At 41.3% G+C, this 19,608-nt stretch overlaps 1 protein-coding gene across 1 annotated transcript in view; it reads right to left on the bottom strand.

Annotated features, from left to right (window-relative positions):
• LOC133346605 (insulin-like growth factor 1 receptor) overlaps window positions 1-19,276 on the bottom strand; it is a 109,666-nt gene extending 90,390 nt beyond the window's left edge. The window contains exons 1-2 of the mRNA XM_061558293.1: window positions 17,384-19,276; window positions 15,029-15,646 (exon numbers count right to left, since the gene is read on the bottom strand). Of these exons, the coding sequence (XP_061414277.1) occupies window positions 15,029-15,646; window positions 17,384-17,621 (856 nt within the window). The 5' untranslated portion in view covers window positions 17,622-19,276. The remainder of the gene's footprint in view (window positions 1-15,028; window positions 15,647-17,383) is intronic.
• Window positions 19,277-19,608: the final 332 nt, after the last annotated feature.

The raw sequence follows: 19,608 nt of genomic DNA, 5'->3' as shown, positions 1-19,608 counted from the left end.
TACTTTAAAAAACATGTAGAAAATACCATGCAATACTGTTTTAAAGGCCACAACTGAGATTGCATGTAAAAAGTTACGTTTTTAAATATACAAATTAGAATAAGGCAAGGATATGCTTTCTTCCCTAAGGCTACTCAGACCAACGTTTGAATATACTTTACAAACAATGGATAGGTGAAATAAAGGTATAAAGATAAATGGGTAAAAAGTAATAACCATATAATATATGCTAACAGTCATCATTACAACCAAATAAAATGAACTACAGGAAAATGTCCACGAACAAAATAGATTATGATAATTAAGATGACAATGAATGAGGATGAAGACAACAATGGTATAAAATCAAAGGTGGATGGCGGCATTAATGAAGAAACAATCCCGCATGATGGCAATGCTTAAGATTAATGCGTTGAACTACAGCTCACGGAAAATTATTCCTGTTAATCGCAGTTACTGCACACTAAAGTCATCCAATTATCTCCCATTGTCCAAGGACTTCCCATCACAGATGACAGGAGTAATTTTCAGGAATAAAAATTATGAAAACTCCTCTTATACACACATTTGTGCATTATGGAGTACCTTGACCATTGCTGATAAAATCTGTAAAAAATCATTATTAAATTGCATACAACAAAACACGGGTGCCAACATAAGGAAGAAAAACTTGTTTTAAAATGAACATGACCAATAAATGTCCCTTTGCGCAAATACAGTCATTTAACACCTAATTTAAATTGCTATGGTCATACCTGCACATTAAGACGTGCATGGGCATGCTACAAACTGTACAAGTACAGCTGTGAGTTCAGAGCATGCAGTGAGTCTGGGAGCCAACCTGTCATTATGCATACATTAGGTTCATGTTGCTTGTGCAAGGTCTGATAATACGAAAATTTGCTGATGATATCAGACGTATATTTCAGCTAACACAGGCATTGATGAAAAACATGACCAATTTGAAATATGAGTGAAAAAATTGTGCATGTGGATATATACTCTCAGATGGACCTCTGCTTGTATTTGTATTTAGCTTCTGAATATCAAACAAGGAATACAAATCATACGTATGTGTGGATGCTGTAATGCTTTCCAAACATGCAATTGTTCTTGGAAGTGTTTCTGTAACGTGTCCTACCTATTATGACATGATTCAGAAACATTGGCATTCATAAAGACAAGGCAGCAACAACAACAACTGAAACGTGTGCAAAGGATCATGTGGAGGTCGCACTTGGAATTACTGCTTTCACATCTTGACGTCATTGGCAGGCATGCATGCACATGGCAGGTGATGTCACAAAGGAACACGACATGGATGACATGGCATTACACGGTACAGGACATCGCGAGATCACATTGCACACGCCGACGTAATTTCTGGCGAACGAATGGCGGTGCAACGCGATTGCATTGGCAGAGGAGGCTCACCCATTTTCGCTGAATTTAGTTTTTCTATCGCGAAACATTAGCAATAAGAAAACGCATTTAAATTGCCCTTGTGTTGTCTAGGGTAATCCTTTAATATCAATACAACTTAAAATGAGTTTCGTTCTCATTGTATCATCTTCATGAGAGTTGTCATACCCCCCCTTCCCATTAAAGATTGACAGACAGACAGTGATGGGCAAATATACGGACAGAGAAGGACAGGTTGGTGGAACATGCAGATATTACCATGCAAAGCTACAAGGTGGTTAATATATGGCAATACAGCAAGCACATTGCTGAACTATCTGTGCAAACCCCCCTTGTATTATCCCCACATAGTAGCAAAACATTCCAAAGCAGGTCTTTCATTAGAAAAAAAACGCAACGGGTGACCCAGTCTTGCCTTGATTAAACACATTCCTGCGGAGGGAGCTGGTAGGAACGTTGGGTTGCTCGGTCAATGGCCAGGGTCAACGGCGGCGTGGTGTATTCCGCAAATATGGCCGACTGTGAGGGCGGGCACAAGCCGGCGTGAGTAAGTTAAACGTTGAGTTTTATAAGGGCACCACGGGGTGACCAGCCACTCACCACCCAGCCCCTCCCCCACCCTCCCCACCCAGCCCCTCCCTGCACGACGGACGGACGGATACAATAATAACCAGGAGGTTCCTACCAGTGTAAGGTACAGTTATAGCATGCCACTAAAAGTGTGCTTATAAACTGGAGCTTAAGGACCAACAGCTCAAAGATAAAATGGCTTCGAGGAAAATAAAAATGCGTTAGCTGTATTGAGATATCACTTACATCAAAAGAAAAGTCACTTGTCAGTCGCATCAAAACGCGAAGTTAATGTAATATTCCGACACGCTTTGTCCGGTCCACTTCTCTGAAAACATCAGATTATCACCTGGGACAGGGGCACCTTTCACCCTACGTAATTCTGAAAACTCATTTATAGATACACATTTTATAACGAGATTAAATTATTTTAGAGATGCGTGCTCACATCTTCTAACATTACATTTTTTGTTCTTTAAGCAGCCTGCATACAGATGCCATTTAATCCACCACAATTTACATTGAAATACATAGACTGACAAAAACATGCTTTGACATATCGGACCAAATAAAAAGTGAAAAAAAGCCTAACAAATTAAATTAAGAATGTAAAGCTGTGGGGGGAGGGGGAAATGGAGACAAGTTCAAACTGGTCAGTCAAGCTCATTCATGATCGAGAGAAAGAACAAGTGACAATAAGCATGCAAGCAAGGTCACGAGTGCCAACTAGAAACATCCTGCTTGGTTGGGAACGCTCTCATCAGTCGAATAACGAATGCCCAGGTAGGTTTTCCAGTCCTAACATGCAGTAATAAATAGCATGACATGTCCGTGTAACAAAACACACCTGGAGAATCTGCTACCGTATTCATTAGGTTATATATTCAGAATACAGAACTCGGACAAGAAACATCGATTCGGGAGAACGATTATCCGTTGCCCTATCACCCACGATTTCGATAATCGATGGGGGCTGTATGGACAGCTAAAACTCCGATTAATTTTCAGTTGACCTTTTCTCTTCCTATTATTACACATTTTTTTCGCGAATTATAACTGCAAGTTAATTCGCGGATAACTCCACGAATAGTAGGATCCGTGACATTGGTCCCCTCACATCGTGATGGCTGAAAGGATTTATCGCATATATTTGTATGGTAATAGATTATTACGTGCTTAGATTATCGCTTCGTATAGAGGCTATTCTGTAAGATGGGTTAAACGGGGTTTTTTGGGGATGGAAAAATTAGACATTCACGGAAAACTGGCCTAGTTCGCACTGATATGCCAGCAATATTCTCACAACGAAATAATTTGCGGTGCAAAAAAATAACTTGTTAACAAAAATAAATGAAGACCATTTCATTGTAACATTACATAAAAGGTGCAATCAGTTCAGCAGATTTAACTTTGACTGAACACATGGATGGGGGGGGGGGAGGTTTATACAAAAATGCCCCTTTCAAACTAAACACAATTGTAAACACAATTCATATTATTAAAATAAATTAGTCATTGCGCATAGCGGCCAAGGAAAAACATCTGTCCACACATATTTGGCATTAGAAAAGACAACCGAGGCGGTGTTCTTTATGTATTTCCCCCCCACACACACTTTCCTGAGTTATTCTTTCCAGAACAATAAAGTTCCTAATTGGTGCGACCTTCTCGTGATCAGGAAGCAATTGTTCTCCGGGTGCTATGGGACTGAAATGAAAATATTTCCAAAAATAATTTAGAAATGGCGGTTGCTCTTAACAATGATCTCAAGCTTTGAATGCACAAATCTCATATATATAAAAAAATACATACAAATAACAAAAAACAGGTCCTCATAAAAACACATATGATAAATATTATTGATGTATTCTTTTATTTTCAATACGGCTGTCAAGTCGATTTATGTTGTATAATATTTCAGCTCATATGTTTATTAATATAGTTATACTGTTTTCTTAATAAAGTTCAGTATCTCTGGATATAAATGGATCAAGAGATACGGTGATTGATTACAATTTTTTTTAACTAAATCAAGAGATAAAATAAGCGCTAAAAAGAGCTCCTTATTTAACCAACGCTGGCAAAAAACGCTCAAACCTTTCCAGATTACGAAAAATTGCGCTTGCTAAAGTGGAATGTTTCAGTACAGTTTAAACACAACCATAATCCTTCATGAAATGTCACATGCAGAAGATTACAAAAGCTCACAAACTCACTCGCAACCGCTCTCGGCTATGTACAAAGCAAGCCAGTCATGCATTCACCTAAAAAACAACTCCTTTTCCAACAGCACCAACCACCACCACCAACTCTAGTCTTGATGGAAATGCAGCAACCATGCAATTAGGCCCAGCCCACACGCTATTTACCAAACCCAAGACAGGCCCAATTCTATACAAATTCCTTCACACGACAAATCCTCCTCCACGTAAAATTACGCACAATATCCAACCAAGACAATAAGCCCCCCCCTCCTTTTCGATGGTTACTCTTGAGTGCATACTGTTTGACAAGTTAAAACAAGTCGAACATACCTCAACGGGGATGGTAAGGTACTTAAAGAAAGTAATAAAATTGGGCAGCTGTTTTCTTTCTTTCCTTTGGGCTCTTCAAAAATGGGAGAGGCGGGATACGCCATTAAAAACGTACGTTTTTTCCACAGTGATAAAAACGTGTTCGCAACTTAAGATCATGCTGTACAGTTCTGCAGATTATTTTTACAACCTTACAACATTTACACCGAGGGTGATAACAAACCTGAGCATGCCCTTCTTCTCCAACTTAAACAAATGGACAACTACATACACAATACTGATAATATAGTTTAACACGTAGGCCTTTCGCCGCCAATATTATCAATAAGATTTTTTTTGGGTTAGATCACTTAAGGATACATCTATCGCTAAACCAGCCACCACCCACCAGCCAATTACGGTAGTAAAGTTTGGCACGTAAACTAAACATGCCAATAAGTTTCCAGTTCAGCACACCTGTGTGTTGGAGACTAGACCCACAAGATTTACAATTTACTCTCCACACAGGTGTGCTAAGCTTGTAACTAATTGGCATCTTTTTGTTTACGTGACCAACCTTAGTAATTGGCTGTGTCGGGTGGTGGCGGGTTTAACGAAAAAATCATGTTTATGCGATCTAACCCCAAAACAACCTCTATTATGGATGGTAATAGTGTGATTACTGCCGGTGATAGGCTCTCCAGAAGAGGAAGCTCTAGAGAGCCCCTCGAGAAGGAATTGTGGCCTACTTTCATGGCGACCAGACATTTAAACAGGTGGGAATCCTCGCAATTTACCCCCCACCACCACAAGTGAGATCCACTCACTGACTGGAGTGCAACAATTTTATACGTGGCGAGTGGCCAAAAGCAGAGGGATTTAAGGAACATGCCAATTCATCTATTTGGTTCTTTCGGTAAAGTCACGTAGAAGGGAAGTAATAAAATAATAAAAATAAAACATAATAAAATAATTCTCACGACGTTTCGGCCACAACGCAAGCGGCCGTCCTCAGGTGACTGTCTTCCCGACAGACCTGTTTCTTCACCTGAGGACTGCTGCTTGCGTTGTGGCCGAAACGTCGTGAGAATTATTTTATTATGTTTTATTTTTATTATTTTATCACTTCCCTTCTACGTGACTTTACCGAAAGAACCAAGAAGATGAATCCCTGCAGTCACGAAAGCTTTAAATCGAAATTTAACATGCCAATTGTTTCGGCTTGTCACGCCGGGAGACCATACCAGTGACCTCTGGTATTGCAAGGCCAGTGTGCTTACCATTACACCACGGCGAGCACAGTATTGTATTCGCAGATTATTGTAATGTATTCTGATGTAGGAGGAAAACACAGCTTAAGCCAATAAATAGTAATAAGAAAGGCCAATACTGTACTGCAAAACGTGAAATTCAGTGGTTCTCCACTTTACTGCAATATACTAAACACACTGTACTAAAACCCACAGACATTTTAAAGGAATGCAGGATTTCCAGAGATCAGTAAATGCCTAATATGGTTATGAAACCCCTTGACATGAGTGGGACCAATTATTAACACAATGTGCACAGACACACACCCACACACCCAGATAATAGCCGACTGCTGACCGTATGCACCAAGTGGTGACCTAATGAAATGTTCATGCACGCAACTGGTTTAGGACTATTGATCCCAGCAGCTATCTAGCAAATGACTGCAGCATTGCACCCTTTTATCAGTGACAAGATTGTCGCATCACAGGACAAGTGAGGAGACGACACTCATCCAGCAGTGGGTAGACAATGGTTGATAACAACATATAAACCTTTCTCTTTCCCAGTATTGTACCGTAGTTTCACAAACACACAAAGCACGTGGAATAATTTTTGCATTCTCTGAAAGAGAATATTGTTATTGAAGCCTAAATCTGAGAACAAATATTTCCCCAAAAAAAAGTTAAGAACAATGTATGGACAATATTACTATTCTTGAAGTCATCTGTTTTAAGAAAGAAAAATACAAGTGTATATAAAGTGGGTCAACCTTTCTCCTTGACAAATGCTATCCTCTGGAAGATGTAATATGTGGAATAGTGCTCAGTCATCTCGGCTGCTCGGGCATTCGCTGCCTTGACAGAAGGCATACATTGCACCAGCTCTGGTAATTTTAGTCTCTGCTAAAACTGTGAACTATGTTTTCATTTCCAAATAAGATATAGCACTGAAATAACTTTGCGTGATTATCACATCATCGATCATACTGATGGTGATGTTATACAGATCTACAACGACCGTACAAGTACCTTTAACTTTCACGCAGTTCATTGAACATGTATTCTGGACATTCTTCAGAAAGCAAATGAATGTTGTCATTTCCTCTGCTTCAGCAATCAAAATGGCATAAAGTTGATTCAGCCGCTAGATTTTTTACATCTGTCAATAAAGAGGCACTCATCTTGCAAAGAGTCGCAGGGTACAAAGAATGTCCCTTGGGCTCTTTTGACAAAAGAGTGTTAATAAGAATTCCATTCCAACATGAAAATACAATCATGTAGGCTCTAATTACCGTACCGAATAGTTTATTTTTAACAAAAATAATATTGTTCAACTGTTGCAGTCTCAACATGCCATCTTCAATGGTGAAGAATTATTGATGCTAAACGCCTTCTTTTCGTGCTTGACCAGGGGTCAGCAACCTGCGGCTCTTTAAGGACTCCTTTGTGACATAATTTATTAAGGACCATCTCATATTCACACGCATTGCGTCTCTTGAAATATTGAGGGTTTTTTTTTTACCAAAACAGAAAAAAACCTGTATGTCTCTTCTTGTTATTTGGTTTTCCAACCCGTTCCTAGACACTCAACTGAGCCAAAGGAAAAAATGGCACTCCACAACCACAGCGAGGTAAAGTAAAGCACCTACAAATTGCTTGCTCAGTTGCCTCCATTTGAGTGAGCTTTTATAGCAAGACCCTCCTGAAAGTATTTGGCCTACTCTGCCACACTGGCTAGATGCTTCGGAGGAGGTGGGCATATCCAAAAACTACCCCACCACACGCTGACCTACCGACGAACTGATGCGTACCTATTTATACTGCTGGGTGGATAGGCAGCGTGATTTAAGAAACTTGCCCCATTTTTATATTGCAACGTTGAGAAAATAAACCAACAATCTCTGGATTTTAAGTCAAGCCTGCTAGCCATGACACCATGGCAGCAGCATCCACAGTACCTGTGTTGTAAAAAAAAAAACTACCTATTACTCAATGTTCTGGTGGCACATTCAACTATGACAATAAAAAAAGAGATTTCATTGGAAGTGTCCATTTCTTTTAGCTTCTTGACATAGCACAAGGAGAGTGCGTGCTTTCCAGAAATTCCTACAGCTGATTCCATCCTAAATGGCAAAATCCATCCCAAATGACAGAGCTTTGTAAGTACATTACTAGACTGCAATGCAGTGTTGGTTTTACCAAACATTGTTGTAATGCCGAGCGTTGGCATTGTAACACACAACAACGAAAAAGACAGTGGAAAAAATACCCTTTAGTCATAACAGTGACGGAGTACTTAATTATATATATGCACCTTGTGCAAAGGTGAAATAGACCGCAAACAAAAACAATGTATTAATGCCAAGTACTAATCAGACAAGTTTGTGCAAAAATAACTTTGCTGAATTTAAATAAAACACGTACACTGTAGTGTTTTTTTGGTTTGAACAGGTTGAAAATATGTGAAAACAATACTTTGAAAACAAAACCTTACCAATAACTGTATTCATGTGGGTTTGTAAAATAGCACCACTATACATTAAGTATAACACATCAAGCCCCCATTGCATATGTCAGTGTTCGTCACTAGTTTTCAGAGGGGGGTCACTTTTGCCGATAAGACATCAGTGTGAGGGCCGCCACACCACCTTCAAGGAGTGTTTTTACACTTGTGTATTGTCGGGGGCCGCACTAAAGGCCATCATGGGCCGCCAGTGGCCCGCAGGCCTTGCAATGACGAACACTGGTATACAATGTCTGCAAGTGTTAATTGTATTTCTACGGCACTTTGTCAATCCACTGCTGGATGAGGGCCTCTCAACACCATACTTTACAACACTGGTCATTGCGGGATTGGTGCAGACGAGAGAACACAAGTGAATGCATAGAAATAAAGTACTACGATGGTTTTCGCACAAGCACTTTCCCCATTCCTTTCCGGGACAAAATCAGTGAGTGATTAGATATCATCAGTTTTTTTCCAGGACATACACGCAAGTCAAACAAACTGATGTGGTCTAATCCACACCCTTGAGTGAAATTCACTGAACAATAATATAATTTCTCATGTGAGCCACACGTTAAGCCTCGCCTTTTGCAACCAAAGCATCCAAGGTGTGGTGCTGGCCCAGATAAACAAATATCACCACTGTTACATAAATTATAAATATGGGATAGGTCCACCATATAAAACTAAGCAATGCTCCGTTACAACATCCTCTCTGTATGTGTGAACCCTGTTGGGAAGAGAAATACAACTCATGGTACATCTTCAGATGCAGTTACGCCACAAGCATTGGGCACTTTTACTGTTCATCCTAAATTAGGTAGTGCTGTCAGACGCAAACACAACAGTCTCGAAAAAACTATCGTGCAGGTGTTCTATACAAAAGGACAATGCACAATAGGTTCGTTAATAATTACAAGGTATTTTAAATGATGCCTATTCATCACTAAAATAGAGCAAAGTTAGACGTGCTTTAAAAGAACTGATCGGGTGGTAAGAATCAGAAGGCCGTTCAGTCCTTTACTTTCCCCATGAAGCATGATTTTTGTACTGAAGAGGGGCACACCAATATTGAAGCCTGGATTGTGTGCAGTGATCAGGCCATTTGCTATTTTACAATAAATATACAGTACTGAACATTATTCAACATCACAAAAAAATCAGCTGTACTGTGATTTATTATACTAATAAAAAAAAGAGATGCAATACAGTATAATACATAATCAAAATAATCCAAAATCTATCCACTGCTGGATGAAAGGCCTCCATGTCGCTACAATCCATCTCGATCCTGCGATGACACAATTCATCTTGGTCCTGCACATCAGCTGAACTCATCACTCCATCTCGGCGATTCTTTGTCCTCTGCATGTTCCTTCCTTTAGATGCTATTGTCACCAGTCTCATCTGTCAAATTAGCAATTCCTTCGAGTGATAGTCTACCTAAACACGCGAATCATATTCCCAGCACGCACGTCCATGCTCTTTAGCGTACTTTCCACCTTTTGTTCCATGGCTGTTTGATGTTGTAACAGGTAACATGAGGACTGAAAATGGTATGCAGGTACATTCACCAACTACTTTTTATTAGAAATTAAAGGTTCCAAAAGTACTCCATCCTGCTGTAATATTCCTCTTATTTCCTTATCTTGATTCCAGTTAATCTTTCAAGAATTACTTGAGACACGTACAAAGCTGTTGTTGTCCAGTTGTGTCCCTGAAAATACATATTTCCTTTTTTTTTCAGCTAATTTGTTACGCATGATTTTTCTCTTGCCCCTATTTACAGTACTGTTTTTAATCAAATAACAGTGGCACAATGTCAGGTGTCAAGTTATGAAGCCGGCCAGGATATTGAAATATTTTAGTCTCGCAGTAGTGCTTGCCAAAATGCAAAAATACTGTTCTGTAATGTCCTCTACTCAGAACTCTGAAGTCAGAAGAGACGCAATACACAGGTATGGCCATCAGGTGGTGTGAGATTTACTTGTGGGACAAAGTTACCATGAAGGTGGGCGTTACAGAGGAAAGTACTGTACAGTACTATGTTGTGTTTATGTTGATCGGTACTGGCATGACACTGAATGAGAGGGGATTGGAAGATCAATGGTAATTGTTATGACTGGTGGAGGTGTGTGAACATCTGTGAAGAGGGAGAATGCTTTGATGCTGCTTTTCAATGACACGTTTTTATGCTCACAGTCACCACAAAACTGTAAACACAAAACATTTCCTCACACAATAAAGGATTTCTATTTAAAATCACACAAATCATGCCATGTGCCTTTTGTTGAAAACACATACAAGGTATACGTTCTGCAATCCAAAGAATAGGTGAGGTCTGTGAATCACAAAGAGATGCAAAGAGCATATGTCACATACAGTGCAATTAGATGTCTGTAGATGTTTTTGACCTATCCAAGGTGAGGCTGAGTGTTGTACCATCACACACGTGACATTTCCCTGTCCACCACTCTGGTTTCATTCCAACGGTGAACAGCTACCAAAATACATAATAGATCATCAGAGTATGTATACCCAAGCCTGGACCTTTCTGAAAATGTCTCCAGATGCAATAATTTGTATAATAAATTTACCTGAATCTTAAGATTTAATATAACTGTAGAGTAACAGTATAGTATAGCGTACTTTGATAGAACACCTGAGATGCACGCATCACCTGGCTAACACACCATTAACATGCAGGTTGGGCACGTTAACCCAAGGGCATCTCTTCAGTATGCCATTACAAAACATTTCATCTTGCTGCTAGAAATATTTGTACCCTACGACATATAACTATCACACACTGCTCAGCTAAACGTTTTGCATGCATGCTTGAAAAATGTATGGAGGGGAAGAAGTCGGCCAAACAACACGACAGCCTGCTCCGACATACAGAAACCACCCTGGATTTCCCTATTAATCTGAGGTGTACAGTACACGTGGCAGTTTCAAAAACTGGTAACCAGGATGCCTCAAAAGAAAATAAACATATAATTTCACTGTTTACACTGAACACATAATATAGATGCACACAAATATAACTAAAACAGCAAACAATTTAACTCTCTGTAAACAGTATGTGGAAAAAATCAGCTCTCAAATGCAGTGACGTATTCGAGCTATTGGCTTACATTTAGTTCGCCCTCTTTGTTTACACTTTCAGTTAGTGTTATTATTTCCTTTCATGAATTGTCATCTAACCAATTTACACCAATGTGTCACTCCGAAGATTGATTGTAGTACGGCTTATAACACCGACCAATGATACCATAATCTACAAATAGGCAGCAAGCGTTAGCTATTTCCTAGGTAAATAAGCATCATAATAAGAGCATTTACAGTAGAGGACACCGAAATAAAGTAGTACAATCACGAAGACAGTGCAAAGCTTAGTTTTGGATCATGGGCACCACAGTCATGAAGTGAACAAGTAACATTTTCCGATTGCCCCCACGTGCACAAACGTGGAGGCAATCGTGTGCACGTGGGTCGATGCCCACTCAATCTGCTGCTCTGCCAGACATGTTATTCTCTGCAGACAAAGCATTGATATTGTCGGGTTTTACAAATGCACTTTCGTGACAAGGGGGGCTTTAGCCTGCAAAACAATAACAACTGAGCGATGAACCAGCAATGGTTTCTGGGTGCCCCACGGGTGCACAACATGTGGAAGTGTTGATGTTCAGTCATCTGCTGTTTCTGTCAGATGTGTTTTACTCTGCAGTGGGATTGTTGTATGGCTGGGCATGCCTTGTTGTTAAAGTTCCCAAGTTTGAGGAGCTACTAAGAAAACCTCAATTTTTTCTGTAGTGGCACAATCCCATGAACAAAATAAATACAATTAATATGAAGTGGTCAGTGAGAACGTGTGAGAATGCATTTCATCAAGGTAAGGACAATCGCACAAACGAATATTAAGATGCGTTTTAAGTCACATATGCTCTGCTACAGCCAAACTATAACCCATCTTTACCAAGAATGATGAAACACACAAATTACAACTCTGTCAACCATAATTAGGCACATTAAATAAAGCTTTAATTATCCAAAACTGTACGACTTGGAAAAGTTTAGACATTTATTTTGCAATTATGCATGTCTGGGTCACCTAGGACTCTTCTATATAAAACCCTTAACGTTGTTAAGGACCCTGATGATACTACGTACCTCTGGGGGAGGAGGGGGGGGTAAGTTAAACCTTGGTTTAGAAGCACTGCTAGAGTACTATAGAGTAAATTATAACGTTATAGTGCCAAAATAAACATGCATCAGCTAGTCCTGGTAAGTACAAACAAGATATTCAGCCAAAAACTAATTTATTTTGGCAACAACACTAACAAGCTTTCTTAAAAACAAATCCTGCAATGATAATTCATCACTCAAATACAATGAAACAATGCCACATTTAACTCTAAACACAAAAAACAAGGCATACCCTGTTTTCAAGAAAGATTGTCTGATAATTCACATTGCCATATCGTTATAACGACGTACGTAACTTTCTCCATAAATGAAATAGATAAATAGATACGAAGGCAATGTTAGTATAGTACTTTAGCTTTGTCTAAATTGTATACTGTACGGTATTTACTTATTACCATTTAAAAACGTCTGCCGTGTAAATGCCCTCTTATCAGACTAGCTAACGCACTATAGGTTTATGGATGCATTGTATTTAACAAAAAAGCATGGAAATTTACCGGGCATTCATGCAAAACGACATGGAGTTTGACTAGAGAAACTGTTGGCACAAGTGCGGTTTGTGATTGTGTACCTATGACGATGACAGCCAGCAACCACACCCAGCCAACCACCACCACCACCACGAGACACACACACAACAACATTTCTATGCACGCAGATAAAAAAAACACATGATTATGATGCATATCTGGAGATAATAGTAAAACAGTAAACTGCGTGCTGTTACAATGTTATTCTTCGCTGATAAGTGCCTGTGAACTAAGTACCGCCTCTTTTCCGGACGAATGTGATTCAAACTCTCACGAACGATCCGCAACAGAAAGTGAAGAAATCGCTGTCTTGCAAAAGGTCACGCAATGGGTGATGTATGGGGCTTTCCAGAAGAAATAACATAATTGCTTGTAGTGCCACTTGAAAAGTAAAATGGTCGTGGCCGCCCACGAAAAGTACGAAGTGGTAAAATAAAAAGGTGCAAACATAGTATGAGCACTTCTTAAATGCAGTGCGGAGCCTTTTTATCGCCACAGTATTGTCTTTAAATGTAAACAATATACATTTGATAGAAAGTATGTGAATGCATCGTTATTTCTGGCAGTCTTAAACTAAATTGTAGAGTTTTCCCAATCCAGCTTAAATGAAGCCGAAACAATATTTTGCGATAAATCTTGAGCAGCTCCTAAATCCAAAACACCAGCATTTCCAGATGCACAGAATCCAGTTTTGAATTCAAGTGAAGAATTCTTTCCTGGTGTCTAATACATAATGACTCAGCGTCAGATGGTCAGTTTCATACTTTAGCAGGCGAAAACATGTTTTGAAATCTTAACCAAACGAAACACATGCCTGATAGTTAAAGTAATTAAATTATTTACAATGGTTGTCTATGTCAAGGTACTAAAAATTAATAACTTTGGAAAAACACAAATTGATGGCGTTTTTTTATTATTATTATTAACGGAGTTTCCAGTTAAAAACAAATGGATTTTAAAATAAAAAATATAGTTGCCCTCACCCTTCTATAATCATTGCCAGTTCGGTCAGTTCTTCAAATGCAAGTGTGATTCCCATTGGAATGTTATGATAAACATTAAGCCAGACCATGTATGTTCAGTTGCACAACTGCCAACACTCCTATTTTGGTTTGTGAGACACTACATCACAGGACGGCATACTGAAGAAGTTACAGAAAATATCTGGTCATATACTCAAGGAGGATATTTAACCTACCGTTACATACATGTTATTGACTCTACACATAGTTTGGGCATATTTTTTGTGCAAGTAACTTCATAAAGTTGAATAATTTTGGAACAACAGTATACAGTACTTGCCTTGGGTTAACAATGTATAATATAAAAAGCTATTTGTTTAAAGACATGAATCATTCACTTCAGTGTTGTATTGTTTAGTCTGCAAAAAAAAAATACCTTCGCAACCGCTAGATTCTTTGTTGTTGGCCAAAGTGCGAATTTAATGCGCAGTATTTTATGAAAAAGCCAAGTAATACCAATGTCTTCAACACAAAAAAACAACAATTAGTCAATCTTCATGAGCAGTGATTCGCTCCTAGATCACTCTTTATCGCAACTACCTTGGGTTCACGTTCCTCTGAATCTCACCGATTCCTCCACGCCACGTTGACGACTTGGTATCCCACCAAACGTGTTGTCTCATTCACACTTTGTTCAACCACCAAACTTGCAGGCCAAAACATTTCTCTGCTTCCTTCCCCAAACTGCTTGATTTTTGGGGGGAATTTCCGTATCACTGCCTACTTTCCCAATTTACGACAAACCTTTTCAATTCAGGAAACACGAACTCTTACCCACTACACCTTCAATAATAATAATACAGTTTGTTTCTGGCAACGTAGTGGCATTTTGGGACCCTTTGACCCTGTGCTCAGCAACCATGATTTCAACCAAAGAATGTTAAATCCTGCACACATTTTCGGTTTTGTGATATTCCATTGTTAGTTCATCTCCCCGTACCATTGCAAATGCCTTAAAAGCACGTGCACTCCATACCACAACAGCAGCTTTGGCATAACTCACCTAGCTGACAATGCTCCGATGTCCAGCAGCGTGAGATGTTCCGCCCATTGAAGGAAGTGTGAGGACACGGGTTCCACTGGGACGTCCCAGAAGCAGACCCGTGCGAAGACGCGCCAGAGACGTGACTTGACCCCGCAGCCACTCCAGTGTCCACCGACCCCAGGCAGATGTTGCTGCACTCCCGGTCGGGCTTGTTCCCATTGATGTAGTTGTTCTCCTCCGAGTCCAGGATGAGGGACCAGTCGATGGTCGTGAGGTAGCAGAGGTCCGTGTTCTTCTCGACGCGCACGGCGCCACGCGTGATGTTGGTGAGACTGGGCAGGCCGATATCCTTGAGGCTGAGCATCTCGTACACGACCAGGGCGTAGTTGAAGAAGAGCCGTGTTCCTCGGATCACGGCCAAGTTGGGGAAGAGATCTCGGAGGGTCTCCAGGCCAGAGATGCGGTAAAGCAGCAGGTACTCGGTGATGACGTTCAGCCGTGGGAAACTCAGGCCTCGGTAATGCTCTGTCCTCGTGTTGGATATCAGCACGATCTGGAGGTAGCCCTCAATGATGGTGCAGCTCTCCAGCTCTTGCAGCAAGGTGATGTTGTTGCGGATATCGATGCTTCCACAGACTAAATGGCAATGGTGAGATGAGGGGTGGGGGATCAAAACAATAATAACGCAATTATTTTTCAACGTCAAATATGAAGCTTGTTTAAAATGCTGTCCACCAGAAATACACGACCGTGTCTACAAAATGTCATCAAAGTACTTTGGCGCAAGATAACGTAACAGTGATGTTTCAATAACTCAAACAAACGCTTAAATTTCATTGACATTGGTGGCTGTGTAAAAAGTTGGCAATGTTTGCCGTATTCCTGTTCGTGCCAGGCTATTAAATGACGTTATAAATACATACCATCTTTTCATCTTTGCTCATTGACGGAACGTGCCGAGCAATGGACATAATTGCTACACGTGTGTAAAATACTGTACAAGCACCGTTGTGAAGTGCTTATCAAAAGAAATCACATGCCAGTAGGACATTTGGTACTTTATAGCGGGTGGCATACTCCGAACCCAAAACACAGACTTGTTTATAATGAATCTCAGGTGGGTACAAAACATTCCAACAGGGAAATACCGTCAAATAACAACGGCGTTAAATTACAGTCTGAATGCAATTTCAAGTACAATAGACTGGTTAAATGAGTTTGTTTGCATTCGGCTTTGAAGTCATCTTATACTGCGATATAGGAAGTCTATACGACTTCCTACTAGTGTAAACATTGACATGCGGCAGTGTTTACTTCGAAGCAATATAAATGTTGCATAGAATATTTGAAAATACAGTCAAGCAATGTAGAAGAGGTTATAGGCTGTGCTTACACAAAGCACCACACACTTCCCAACCTGTCCAAACAACGTGCACATTTGCAACTGGTTTAGCAGGTTTGAATTGATCGGTATTGTGTAAAATTATGGAAAAACAGAAAGTGCAAACGCATCTAAAATTAGAAATTAACCCATTCTATCCTCTACTTCTCACCAACACGACCACCCACACACACACATCCCAGTTGTGCAAGTAGCAGGTACCTTCTTTAAGCATTTATACTGCACAAATTGAGTTCAACGAGGTCAGTTTCTAAATAACCACACATCTGAAATGTTTGAATGAATTATTGAATTGGCGAAAACGCCGTACACGAGACGCATTGGCCATCCTGGGTGCACGTGGAGCAAGGACGTCTATCCAAAAACAACCAACAATATCCTGCATTCTAAGCACATAAAATACAACGCTACGGCGTTTTACAATTAACGTTATTACAAGCCGGCAATACACAAAGTGGCCACAATAACAACAATGAAACCCACCCATCCCCAAATACGAAACACGCACACACAAGCAAACAAAACTGGCATTTTTTTACACACAAAAATGCAACCTTTAAAGCATTGTATCTTTCCTAACAAACGGACATTTTGGACGGGGCTTGCACCAACAACATCAACATCATCATGGTCAAATATTTGCCAAGTGTTCACCGGTGGGAAAACGTGAGAAAGAGAGAGAATCCTTGGGAAGACGGTGGGTGGGGGGTGAAGAGAAACAGCAAAGACGACACACGCGCGCAGGGGCCATGGCAATCATCACGACTCTGGGTCCTTCCCAGCACAAAATGGCCTAAATAAATAAATAAATCGCCACGTTATCCCCCTCCCCACCACCACCACCTCTTCTTCTTCTCTCTTCCCACCTTGTTAGCAAAATGCAAGGTGCTGGTGTGTTGCAATGTGTGTTGTAGTGTGTGTGTGTGTGCCCGAATGTCAGCCCCCCACGAACCCACGTGAATCTCACTCACTTTCTCCGGAGCTGGGTTCCACGTTGGCCAAGAGCATGAGCAGCACAAGCAAGAAGACGTAATGAGGTCCTCTTCTTCTACTGCCACCGATGATCCATCCTCCACCAGCACCACTACCACCACCTCCTCCATCCCCCGTGTCCTTGTGGGTCTCCATGAGTCCAGAGGGGCCCGGGGGCCCTGGCATATCGGCCACCACCACCACCACCCGGTGTCCAGGTCGCTTCGTCTTCTTCATTGAATCCAGTGGGGGGGGGGGGGTGTTGCTTGTTGAAAAGGTGACAACGACGAGCTCTGTCTGTGGGGGGGGGGGGGCTATTTAAATCTTGTGATGGCACTCTTAAATATACTATATACTGTATGCACTGTCTAAATATACACACACACGCGCGCGCACGCAGAAATACGTGCACGTAAGACACGCACGTACGCGTGTGTACGTCTAGCGGAGGATCTTCCAAAAACAGCGAAAAAAAACAAACCCACCCACGATAAATCTTTGTTCAAAATAGCCACAAAGACACCGAACCACAACCCCCTCGGCGGCGGCCCGCTCCTTGCGTTCAACAAAAAGACATCCACTCGCACGTAATGGTCGTCGTCATCATCATCATCCAAGTCTGCGTTGGTCGTCCTCTTTTCGCTCTCTCTCTCGGTCTCTCTCTCTCTTGTCTCTCCTCCCTTTCTTCTCTTCCTCCGTCGTCGTCGCAGACGTTCCAGACGTCGTTGTTGAGATTACGAATTCACGACACCACCACCACCACCGCCGCCGTCGTCACTGCTGCTGCTGATGTTGCTGCTGCTGCTACACGTCGCGGTGCCCATTTTGATGAAACACCATCATCACCTTCGCTGCCATCACAACAACAACAACAACCACCACCACGCCACCAACATTCACATCCACTCACCACTCACTACCAGTCGTCTCCCACAACCCCACCTCCTTCTCTTCTTACCTCCCCCCCCTACACCACCACCACCAACAACAGCAGCAGCAGCAGGAGCCACCTCCCCTCCTTTCCCAAGGAATAAAACAAATAATGAAAGCGGGTAAAGAAGGAGGGAAGAATCCCTCTCTCCTCCTCCTCCAGCACGGAATGAAAACGTGCTCCAAATGAATTGGGGGGCCCCCTCGCAAAAGTGGTTCGTGGGGGGGGGGGTATTCCTCTCTCTGCGCACGTATTTATAAACCTTCTGAGCGCAACTCCCTCCCTCCTGCTCCGACTATGCAGTAGCGGTCGCCTGCACAAGCCGATGTAATGACACCAGATAGCAATATATATTTATTTCTATATAAATCACAGAAAAAAAGAAACGAATTAAAATTCCACGTCGTCCTCTTCGTTTGCTAGTCCCACCCCCCCCCCCAAAAAAAAAACGCCAGTTGTGTTGTTTTTAAATTAAAAAATAAAAATGTACGATTCAAGCGTGGAAATTAATATTCTGAGATATGATGATGATGATAATAAATTAATTGATTACGATGTGTTTTTAATGGGATGAAGGATTTGACCGTGTTCCCTCCCTTCTCTATTCCCGCCTACCAGAGGGTGGCGGGTCAGGGTTATAAAACGACTCTCCCTCTCATACTCGCTCCCCAACCACCACCACCACCACCAACAACAACAATCACCACCAACAACAACAACCACCCACCCACCACCACCAAACCCAGCCAGCCAACCAACCCACCCAAAATAAAAGAAAAAAAATCTACCGTAATCGCTTAAATTACCGCAATTAAATTCGACTCGTTGTTGTTTATATCTCGTCCTGATTAACGTTCGTCGTCGTCGTCGCCTGATAACCGTCCTGTTGCTATAAGGTAACGCGAGAGGAGAGAGCGAGAGGAGAGAGACGTTCATTTGTCGGCTCTTCTTCTTCTTCCTTCTCTCTCCTCCGTCGCCGTCGGAGTAAACAAGCGGAGCGGAGCTCGCCCATTGGTCCACGCCCTGCTCCCAAATTAACCCCTGCAGCGCACTCGCTCCGTGTCAATCATTCCACGCGGTGCGCTCTGCCACTGATGCTGCTGCTGATGCTGATGGTCATGATGGTCATGATGTTACTACTCAATCATTGTCATCATGATCAGCAGCACGATGATAGTGATGATGATGCTAGTACTCAACCACAGTATCATGCTGCTGCTGATGCATGATGGTCATGATGATGATGTTACTACTCAATCATTGTCATCATGATCAGCAGCATGATGATAGTGA

Source organism: Lethenteron reissneri, chromosome 24 (genome assembly GCF_015708825.2).
Source record: "Lethenteron reissneri isolate LAM-NWPU_2019-01 chromosome 24, ASM1570882v1, whole genome shotgun sequence".
Taxonomy (NCBI): Eukaryota; Metazoa; Chordata; class Hyperoartia; order Petromyzontiformes; family Petromyzontidae; genus Lethenteron; species Lethenteron reissneri.
The sequence above is the reverse complement of the archived record's forward strand: the minus strand, read 5'-3'. Positions and strand labels throughout refer to the sequence as shown.